General features: G+C 40.1%; 2 protein-coding genes across 2 annotated transcripts; one reads left to right on the top strand and one right to left on the bottom strand.

The window, feature by feature from the left end:
- Positions 1 to 1,418: 1,418 nt before the first annotated feature.
- On the bottom strand, positions 1,419 to 5,658 carry btf3l4 (basic transcription factor 3-like 4). Its single transcript, XM_020107583.2, has 6 exons — positions 5,486 to 5,658; positions 4,931 to 4,990; positions 3,349 to 3,462; positions 2,716 to 2,917; positions 2,011 to 2,070; positions 1,419 to 1,879 (listed from the first exon to the last, which is right to left on the bottom strand). The coding sequence occupies exons 2-6, from the start codon at positions 4,982 to 4,984 to the stop codon at positions 1,833 to 1,835; spliced, it is 477 nt and encodes a 158-aa protein (XP_019963142.1). The 5' UTR covers positions 4,985 to 4,990; positions 5,486 to 5,658; the 3' UTR covers positions 1,419 to 1,832.
- A 796-nt stretch (positions 5,659 to 6,454) lies between these two features.
- Positions 6,455 to 10,408, top strand: txndc12 (thioredoxin domain containing 12 (endoplasmic reticulum)). The gene is made up of 7 exons (XM_020107574.2): positions 6,455 to 7,028; positions 7,560 to 7,620; positions 7,850 to 7,902; positions 8,268 to 8,341; positions 8,760 to 8,829; positions 9,234 to 9,317; positions 9,432 to 10,408. Exons 1-7 carry the CDS (start codon positions 6,929 to 6,931, stop codon positions 9,509 to 9,511), a joined length of 522 nt encoding a protein of 173 aa, XP_019963133.1. The 5' UTR covers positions 6,455 to 6,928; the 3' UTR covers positions 9,512 to 10,408.
- Positions 10,409 to 10,499: the final 91 nt, after the last annotated feature.

Raw genomic sequence — 10,499 nt, 5'->3', positions numbered from 1 at the left:
ACCGGGGACATGTTGGCTCTAACCGGGCCGCTGGAGGTGCTGAGCCCCGGGGCGGGTCCGCAGCTCCGTCCCGCCTGCGACACGACACCCTGGAGCCAAAATGGGCCCGATGCTCCCTCCCCGGTGACCGTGTCTGCACACTGTGTCTCAGTCTACGACCGATTTTCATTAGTTTTACAATTACTTTATAAAAGTCACGTGCACAGGCTCGTTAACATTTCCAGAACCATAAATTACTTATTTAATGTTTTTAAGTTACAAACAAAATATGGTTTAGTTTAAAAAATATGATGTCACGTAATAACCAAAACATGTTTTTAAGTTCAAACTACTCTGCAGTGTGTAAAAGCGAAAATTAACTCAATAATATTGTAGTTATACATGAATACATTGGGTTAGTATAAACTCTCCCTACATATTAATACATCAGTAAAAATTAATTAAATTATAAATATCAATATTAAACTAACCGCAAATATTCTGCTGCTTTATTTTCTATACTAATTCTAAAAAGTATTAACTTCCAACTAAAACTTCAGAGAAGTTGTGAATGCAGGATTATTGGAGGACTTCTACGTTGTGGTGACACTCATTTTATTTAGTAAAGTTTTCCATTAATATCAAGAAGGCCATTGAAGTTACCACAACTCAAAGTGATGTAATAACTTATAAATCATGAAAATATTTAAAACTAATATTAAAGATAAAATAAAAAAGTAAAGCGAGATACTAACAGCAACATTTAGAATGTTATAAATTATTCAGTTGTTTTTCTCCGGTTCTGCCGCTGTACACTTGTACTACACTACACAGCTGTACAGTTACTCATTATTTATCTCTAAAGATTTAACACACAACAGTGAAATAATACAATACAGTTAAAACGAGATTCCTTTTAACCAGATGCATCATTAAAATGCTGCTAAATCAGTGTTAATATTTTATGATAATTAAACATTGAGAGGGGCCATTCAGCTGTATATCTAGTTAATTTCCTCAGTAAATTATGTAAGAGTGCAGGACTGAGACTTGAAATGAAATCTTATATTTTACTTTTCAGTTTTACTACATCCATCATGGTTGTTTAATTGTTTTATCATTCATATTAATACAGAATACATCTTTCACACTATTTTAACAAGATTAGAGGTGTTTAAATTTAATTTGAAAATAGAATTTTGCTTGTTTGAGCTGATAATTCATTTTCCCCGGACGACTGTGTCACACAACAGTTCAGATATCTATGAATCCAAGGAAGAGGTGCACTGCAGTTTATTCCATTTATACAATCAGCATCAATTAATACTTCAGGAGTGAGAATATAATACTGCAGCTTTTTATTCAACAGTTTTCCCCTTTCAATTTGTTCCAGTAACCAAATTAAATCCCAAAACTCAAATAATAAAGAGAAACGTGAATAGCCCAAAAATGTTTTATTAAATTCATTATCACCACTATATGTAAAATGAATTACTCATTCACTTTAATTGTAATTTAATAAACAATCTCTTAAATACTAGCCACGTTGAACCATGTAGAAAGCTTAAAGTATTTCTTAAGTAGTTTGAGTCCTTTGGGTGCGAAGATTTATACAGATCCTCTTTTCTCGGAGTGTCCACAATATCAACGCCTACTGAAATCAAAACCTACTGTATCTGCATGTTGTCACGGTTGTATTTTGCTGTTGTGGCAGGCTGAACCAAAGTGGTTCACGTCTCCGGAGATGATGCATTGCACCTTTAACAACCGTTTCCCCCACAACAGGAAATGCCCTTTGTGAGTCCGCAAGAGGTAAAAATAAAAACGGCTGACGGAGGAATAAGGAGGATTCATCAGTTTGCTTCATTCTTTGAGGCTTCGTCAAAGTTCTCCACGAGATCTGAGAGACAGAAAACCACACGTCAGAATCAGAAAAATGATGATGGACAGAGTCACTGTTTCACATAAAGATATAAGTGCACTTGAATTACTTTTATTTTCAATAAATGTAATAATTATCTCCATCTATACCTGGAACATCGTCGTCCTCCTCTTCTGCATTTTCCTCCTTGACTGCTTTCATGTCCATTGCTAAAAAGTGTTGAAAGAAATTCAAATTATTTTAAAGTTCAGTAACAAGGTAATCAACATAAAGCAGTGTTGCCGCTCCGCTCATTTTGCAGCAGGGGCAGATGTCAACGATAACTTTCTTAACTCTAAGGTTCTTAAAGTGCACCAGTAACAGCAATACTATAAATGAATTGGTCCTCATCAGTGAAACTTGACATACTGTAACATCTGCAGCCTTTTCTCTTCATCCACATCCTCACACTCTCCTGTCAGGCTCATCATCTGTGACAGTTGTAATTCTTCGCCCTCTGACACATTTTCTCTGCGGTGCATTTCTGTATTAAAGACGTCAAAGACGCCCTGAACGTGTTTTCACTTGTCATAAATGTATTTCCCCTGTTGCATTGAAACACTTGTCACCAGCCCCCAGAAGCTTCTGCAGGTGAAAATGGACTAAAAACACTTTTAGGGTCGACGAACTGAAATCTATCTAATAATGCAACAAGACTGCTGCACTGTTACTGAATATCTGATATGAACGTGCGTCTTGTCCACCCTCCACTTTTAAAAGCCTAAATTCCACTGAAAACGAATTTCTTGTATTCAGTTGGACCCTGTGACATTGTGACAATCAAAATACAAGTGTGTGTGTGTGTGTGTACTCACATTGCCGTGGGAACTGCTCGGCCAGCTTACGCAGGCTACTGAGGCTGTCGGCTCCCAGCTGGCTCAGGATGCCTGGCAGCATCTCGGTCAGCTGTTTGATCTCGGCGTGGCCTGTGATAGCGAAGGTGTTGGCGGACAGAGACGCCTGCACTTTGGGGTTGTTGAAGTGGATCACCGTCCCATCGTCTTTTATCATATTCACCTGAGAGGGGAAAAGAATATGTATTCATAGTCCACGGTTTGAACTCAGTATTTTAAAAGTCCTATTCCAACGTTTTATAAGCTAAATGTGTTATTTGCTGTATTTTAATGCATTAGAACCGTATTATTTTTTACAATTCAATGGAAAATTAATCAGGTAAATTCAGCCACGACACCAATGACGGAGCCAAAAGGAATTTTGTGCATAACACTTCTGAGTCAACCTCATTCTTTATCAAATCACAAAGCTTTGACTAAACTGAAACTCTTTGTTGCAGCTTGTTTGATAAAAACGCTCTCGGGACTGACGAGAACCCTTTGGCTGGATTCCCCTTGTCTTTATCTTTCATCTGACGGAACAATGATTAATTCTCAAAGAACAAAATACATCTGACATTAGTTTTATTTGTAATCTGAAGGGAGGTGCCTCACCTCCTCTATCCCTGCGATGTTGTTCACCGCCAGCTTCTTCAGCGAGCCCTGGAGTTTCTTGTCGTCAGCTGTTGCAGTTTTGTGAACGACCTTTTTCTTCCTGCGGGCTGTTCCCTGAGGAAAGAACAGGTGTGGATGCCAAAAAAAGGATTAGATTACCAAACAAGCCAAAATCAGCTCAAGAACATGGTGTCTGACTTGTCTTGTCTGTGTTAGACATTTATTATTTTTACAATTAGGTCATCAATTACTCTTTTCTGGACTTGGGGGTCACAGCAACAAACAGTCGATCCGGTTGATTAGATTATCTACAACCTGTAGCTTTTTCTAAATTTCTCCAGAGAGTTTTAATGTCAGGAATCTGACTCGCAAATGGTTTACGAATGTGGCATTTGCCCAGACTTTAATGATCATCTGTCTCCAAAAATTAAGTACCAAGATAACTGCAGTAAAAAAACATAAAAAGAGAGAGAGAGCTGACTTTTATGAAACAATGAGAGGAAAAAAGACTCTTGATTCACAAGCAAGATAAATACTATCCAGAAAAAAGTCAATCGATAGCCACAAAGACCATTTAACGTTGATCTTTTTATCATTGTTGGGGCTTCATGAATAGAAATAAGTCAAACTAAAGAAAGTAAATCCATCAATTATCACATTTTTATGCTTTTACTCAACCAGATGTTTAACCCAGGGATTTCACCTCCCAAAAATGACTCAACAATCTTGTAGAGATCCTCAGTTAAATCCCAGGATTAAAAAACTCCTGACTGATCAGATACTGTCTAGAGTTTACTTGTTACTTCTGGTAAAAATACCAATTGTGTAAATATATAATTGAGAATGACAGCATGGTGCAATCTGCAAAAGAGGCCTCTCACACTTCATAGCAAAATGGCAAATAACGCCACCTAGTGCGTGGCTGCAAACCTCACACTAAGAGGAAACAAAGCCACAGAGGCCACAGATAAATCCTCCTCCCACCGCCTCCATATAAAGGGAATGCTGAGGTCAGGGGGAACGACCTGGCAGATGCTGGATTCCATCACACTCCTTAAAAACTAAACGGCAACAACCGAACCACAGAGAATTTGACACCATTGTTTCCCTGTTTTGTGGTTTTAGTATTTATTAGGAGGGGGAGGTGTCCTCCTCTATTAAACCCCACACCACAGACGTTAAGCACAAATGAGCTTGAGACGTAATTTTTAATCTTGGACATGGAGTTCCAAATCCAGTTATTAGCTTTGTCTCACGCTTTCGTCAGTGAACTGAGCTTGAAACTAAAATGACATGACGCCATCACAGCTGCTGACACTTCACCTGAGTCACGTCTGTGACATGTGAACACACGCTGATGAAGATAGTTCCATGACTGTTGAAAGCTCGAGGCTTGTAAATAGACCTTTAGTGGGATTTTCTCATCTAACTGAAAATAGTTGAGGACTTAAGGGTGGATTTTATTAAAGGGGCCAAAAGACATGTGAGCCAAACCCAAGCTGCACACGGTAACCCTGGGTTTATGGGTAATTATAACATAAAAAGCATAATCAACAAAACATGTTAGGAGACTGAAACGTACCTTTCCACCTATCCGGACCTGTGCCTGGAGTTTGGCGAGCTTCTCTTGATTCATGGCGATCTGGATTAAAACAGGAACACGACTTTAACAACATTGATATTTACATTTTCACATGTTTTCACATGAGATTAAAAATAAAAGACGATCAGAAAACACAAGGTCTCCACGGTTCCGTTTCAGGGGGCAACACGTGATAACTGATGAAAAGCAACGAAGGGCTAGCATGCTTCGCGTTTCCACACGTTAGCATAGCTGCTAACCAGGTGAGAGATCCGCTGACAGTTACACTCACGCTTCACTAACGACGCTGAGCAGCGTTTCCGGGATAAGATGAAGAAACTGACACGAGGCCACACTTCGAAATGACATTTAATTAGCTTAAAGGTGGCTAGCGAGGCTGCTAGCTAGCTAGAAGGCTAATGTAGCTAATACTAGCACGGAGGCTAATGAGGTGAGTTCAACGAGCAGGGTTTTTATTTTCGCGGTTAAACAAAGAGCAGAGTTCACGTTAAACGATGAAACGACGCGGTGAAACAATGATATTTCTATTTTTACCGTTTGTAAGATTCACTGACAGCCCGAGGACCAGCTCCTGATGCTAACGAGGCTGAGACAGCGCAGCTTAAACACGCAGCAACAACACCCGCTTCCGCCTCCGCCTTTCACAATAAGAGTTTCAGTGTTCTGGTGGTGAAAAGGAAACAAACCAAGGCACTTTTTATTTTATTTTATTTAAACTTTATTGAATCATTCACAAGATCTATTTTTCCAGAGAGGACTGAGAACAAGAAACATTCACAACCTGCAAAAAAAACAATTACACACAAGCAACGACAATAATAACAACATAATAAAAATAGATGAGTGAAAACAGTCAAAAGATTCATACAAAATAGGAAAGATTGACTTTAGTTTGAGGGAAGTTTGTTAATCATTCAGTCATTGAGAAGGTGAAGAGTAACTGAATACAGTTCTGCCAACATTGGTGCATACATGAGGGATGTGTGAAGTTAAAGGGAGAGTTCACCAAAAACTTTATTCATTATCTACTCGCCACTATTCTGATGGAAGGGTGTTGAGTCCACAAAACACTTCAGGAGTTTCAGGAGACAGCATCGAAGACAAATTCAATACACTTGAAGTAAATGGTGTCCACTTCTTCAAATGTGAAAAAAACAACTAGTGTCTCGTTAAAACTCTGGCTAATCCCCAATTCGTGATTATAAAGTTGCCCATCATCAATTACATGTCCCATTCAATATTTATTCCAAGACTGCAAGTAATGATCATTTTAATTGTTTATTATATTTGATGAATAGATTAAATATGTAACATTCATCTGCAGCAGTTATCAGAATAATCAGGATTCAACTCATCCTTTTTCTCAACACACTGTAAACTGTCATTACTTTGTAAAACTGGGAGGTTTTTAGAATATCATGGAATATATTTGAGATCATGAACATCACCTCGATCACAATAACTTTAGTTCACTTTAACTATTTTTTGTCCAATTTCCTGCAGGCGAGGATTAAACCTCTGGAACATTTCAGATGTGGCGAGGGCCCCTGAGACGCCTCCAAAAACACAACTATTAGACACAGTAAATATGTTGGTGGATTTAACCAATTGTAACAACTAAACTTCAAGTTTGCATCTGAAACCAGCCTCAGCATGATTTTTTTTTTTCCAAGTGTGCTGCTTTTAAACTTTTGTTTTCCTGCACGTTTCCGGTCTCAGTCCAGCATTTCTCTGTCTGACTTTATTAAATGAAGCCGCAGCACGCGGTGGTTGGGGATGTGACGTCATTTCACCCACCCCGGAAGTAGAAACAAAAGGAGGAGCAGTTTGCACCGTCGGGATTACACCAGCATATTTTCACAACCGCACCAGACGGGCTTTTATTGTGAAGTGCAGCGGTGTGAAGTTCCGGGTCACAGCTGGTTTGCGGTGAGCGCTTTCTGCCATTAGCTGCTGAAGAAGAAGAAGAAGAAGAAGATGCAGAACTCTGCTGTGAACGTGTTGTTGTTGTGGTCCGTGCAGCTGCTCGTGTCTCTCACGTGTTTCCAGGACGTGGTGGAAGCTGCCAGCGGAAGAGGTGAGTCTCTGTCCCCAGATCAGCTGCTGGGTCACGGGCTGTCTTTGTGTCAGGATCCTGGATCAGTGTGTGTGTGTGTGTGTCCTGGAGCAGGGTTAGTTTACTGCAGGTGGTGGAGCCGAGCTGTCCACCACACTCTCACTCCCTTATTATCTGAGATCATCTTGTTTTGACTCTTTGTTCACATGTCACACTTCCTGTGTCTGTGCTCTGCTGCTGTGTGAGCTGCAAAATGCTTCTGAATGGTTTCTTATTATTTGCTTTTTAACAAATTATATCAAATGCAAAACTGCAGTGGACAAAATACACAAATCCTGCACTTTACCTCTTTAGGAGCATTTTGTATTCTCCAGTCAGTACAGATCTCAGGTCTGTATCCCCCCCCCTGCAGCTTCATATTGAATTACGTCTCATTGTGTTGTATTTGCAATTGTCTCCCGACCACTCTGTCTTTGTGTTGCTGCTGTATTTAGGGCAGACCCACCCTGTTGTAGAAATATAAAACCAGTCCCACGATTCATTTCCCCGCAGGGTTCGGAGACAACATCCACTGGAGGACACTGGATGATGGGAGAAAAGAGGCGGAGGCCAGGTGAGCTGACACAGAGACGCTTCCTCAGGTGTCGACAACCACGTGAAAGTGGATAAATGTGACCTGGAGGAGTCGTCACTTCCTGTCACATTAACCTGAGCCCTCAAACTGAGTTGATTTCAGCAGCTTAGACTTTACGTTTCAGTGCATAGTTTTTATTTTCTACAGCTGCAGGTCGGACGATCTGATTTACTGGTTTACAAACTTACTCGTGTGTTTGCATTGACAGCGGTCTGCCGATCATGGTCATCGTCCACAAGAGCTGGTGCGGAGCCTGCAAAGGTAAAACAACGCTCTCTCTCCCTCCGTATGTTCACTGCAGCTGATCTATAGACGCTGCTGCTGCTGTTCAGCGGAACTCCTCCAGTCTAACCACCACCTGTAATGTGGCTCGACAGGACAAACGAGAAATGATAATTGAAGGCCGGAGGGTCTGTTTGAGGTTTTGTACTTTTTTAAATTTGAGAGTAAAGAAACGAACGAGAGCGATAAACAACCAACCACACAAATGTAACTGTGAACTGACGTTATAAATGTTTTAACGCTGAAATCGTCTTTTTAAAGATTCAGGGCAAAGACTGTGACATCATCATTGTCCTGGATGTGAAGATACGATTATAATTATTTGTGTTTTTCTCTTTCATCAGCGCTGAAGCCAAAGTTTGCTGAGTCCAGGGAAATCTCTGAACTTGCACACAACTTTGTAATGATCAACCTGGAGGTAAGAAAATGTTGAAGGCAGCATTTTACAGAAATACCTTTTTTATGGAGCTGCAAATGTACACATGTATGTGTCTCAATATTAGTAGTAGTAGTTGTAGTAGTATTTGTTATACTAGTACTTTATATTTCCTATCTTCTAAGGAATTTTATCAACTCTTACTTATAAGTAATATATTTAATTATGATTTTTTTTAATTTTTTCTCTTTATCTTTGTTGTAAAATATCAATTAGGACAAAAAGAACTGAATTCAGTTAATTGAAAAAAAACCTTAGACTTTCAATAGACTAACTTTTCAATAAATCTATTTTTAATTGAATGTGGTGAACGGTGATGGAACTCAGACATCGATGTGCATCAGATGTTAGAGATTTGTTCCCAGACTCATAAATTATCAGTTGTTTCATATCTGAACAGGACGAGGAGGAGCCAAAGGACGAAACCTTCAGTCCCGATGGTGGATACATTCCTCGGATTCTTTTCCTCGGTACGGGGGGGGGGGGTTGAGTCCCTCTGCATGCAAACACTGTTTTAGATTCCTTTGGAGAAACTGATTGCAGTTGGTCTTTCTGTTCTGAAAAACATGTGGGAGCCTGAATGGTCGTACCAGTGAATTAACGGCAGTACATGCAGGTCAGAGAGATAATGGTTAAAACAATGGGAGAACAATTCGTTACAGATGTTTGACAAAAAGAAGAAACTCCTTAGGGGGTTTGAAAACACCTGTGTGTGTGTGGTGGTAAAGTTTATCCCACTGGAAATGAAGGGTGTAGCTTACATTTTATGGACCAAACAATGAATCCATGATGAAAACAGTGGGGAGTCGTAGCCCTGTGTTGTTTTCAGGATTCTAATTTGAACTAAACCGACCTCCTCTTGTTGCCGTCACAGATCCAAGCGGCAAAGTCCATCCGGAAATCACCAACAAGAACGGAAATCCAAACTACAAGTACTTCTACAGCAACGCAGAACAAGGTAACATATCACCCTTACAGGCAGGAACAGAACTCACATCTGTGCTCAGAGGAAACAGTTCAGACAACAAGCGTTGTTGATAATCATGTTTCTTGTCCCCCCCCCCTCCCTCAGTTTTGTCCGGTATGAAGGAGGCGCAGGAGAAGCTGACGGGCGACGCCTTCAAGCAGGGTCACACCGGCGATGAGCTGTGAGGAGGCGGAGACGGGCATCAGGCTGTAAGGGCTACACTTCTTCTACCTGAGCCTGAGCTTCAGAGCGTCCTGACACCCCCACCCCCCGACAGTTAATATTCATCCTCATCACACCTCATGCAGTGAGTTCGTCTCACTGAGCAAACCATTTGTTCTGGTCTTGTACGGTTTCTTTCGTGTCGAATCGCCGCTCTTTGTCCCGTCTTTGTTTTGAACCATGTTATACTTGTAATGAACACTTGTTAATTAAAATGCCATCTACTGTAACGTTAATGTCTGTAGAGGATGTAAACAACTCAAGCTAGCCAAGTGAACTGCAGTATTTTATTAACTCTCGTCTGTTGTTGGAAGGAAACGTCACATCTTCCGTTCGCCGAGTTTCCACCACTGAAGTGAAATTCCTGGTTTCTCTCCCGACAGCCAAGAAGTTTAATCTTTTACTTTCTGATAAGTTTCATTAAACAAGTCGTGGAAAATTAAGAAATCCCTTCAGTTGAACCAGTTTTAATGTTTTCACCCAACAGCAGTGGTAAAGTATTCATACACACCAAGATTAATATACTAACACCTAAAGTGATGTGCTTCCAAAGATCCTCCTCAGTACGTTGATTATACATGTGACATCATCATCACCGTGCACTACTCCCTATATACTTCTGATTTCTGTTCTCCTGTCTTTAAATTACCGACTATTCATTTAATCCTGCACATTTATCTACTTATTTAGCTCAATCTGAATAACTTTGTCTGTTTTTCTGCTTGTGAAGTGAGTTGTTCTGCCTGTTTAGACCTTGTTAAACTCTTTGAATGAAGGACGGAAACATTGGTTAAGTATCTCAATGTATTTTATACACGCACACGACCAAGTGTGCAAATAAAGTTTATTGTATTGAGTAATTTGTGTTCATGGTTGTCACTTATCAGGAATAAATACTCATATTTTTCCTTAGAACAAATAAAGATGGATGACGTGTCTCCACTTCCTGAC

Source organism: Paralichthys olivaceus, chromosome 16 (genome assembly GCF_024713975.1).
Source record: "Paralichthys olivaceus isolate ysfri-2021 chromosome 16, ASM2471397v2, whole genome shotgun sequence".
Taxonomy (NCBI): domain Eukaryota; kingdom Metazoa; phylum Chordata; class Actinopteri; order Pleuronectiformes; family Paralichthyidae; genus Paralichthys; species Paralichthys olivaceus.
The sequence above is the reverse complement of the archived record's forward strand: the minus strand, read 5'-3'. Positions and strand labels throughout refer to the sequence as shown.

Excerpts from the sequence above, each read along its gene's own strand:
- btf3l4 (XM_020107583.2), bottom strand. The coding sequence starts at position 4,984 with ATGAATCAAGAGAAGCTCGCCAAACTCCAGGCACAGGTCCGGATAGGT. Across the intron at positions 3,463-4,930 it reads AGGTCCGGATAGGTGGAAAG|GGAACAGCCCGCAGGAAGAA; the intron begins GTACGTTTCAGT and ends TTCTTTCCTCAG. Across the intron at positions 2,918-3,348 it reads ACATCGCAGGGATAGAGGAG|GTGAATATGATAAAAGACGA; the intron begins GTGAGGCACCTC and ends TTCCCCTCTCAG.
- txndc12 (XM_020107574.2), top strand. The coding sequence starts at position 6,929 with ATGCAGAACTCTGCTGTGAACGTGTTGTTGTTGTGGTCCGTGCAGCTG. Across the intron at positions 7,903-8,267 it reads CTGGTGCGGAGCCTGCAAAG|CGCTGAAGCCAAAGTTTGCT; the intron begins GTAAAACAACGC and ends CTCTTTCATCAG. Across the intron at positions 8,342-8,759 it reads TTGTAATGATCAACCTGGAG|GACGAGGAGGAGCCAAAGGA; the intron begins GTAAGAAAATGT and ends ATATCTGAACAG.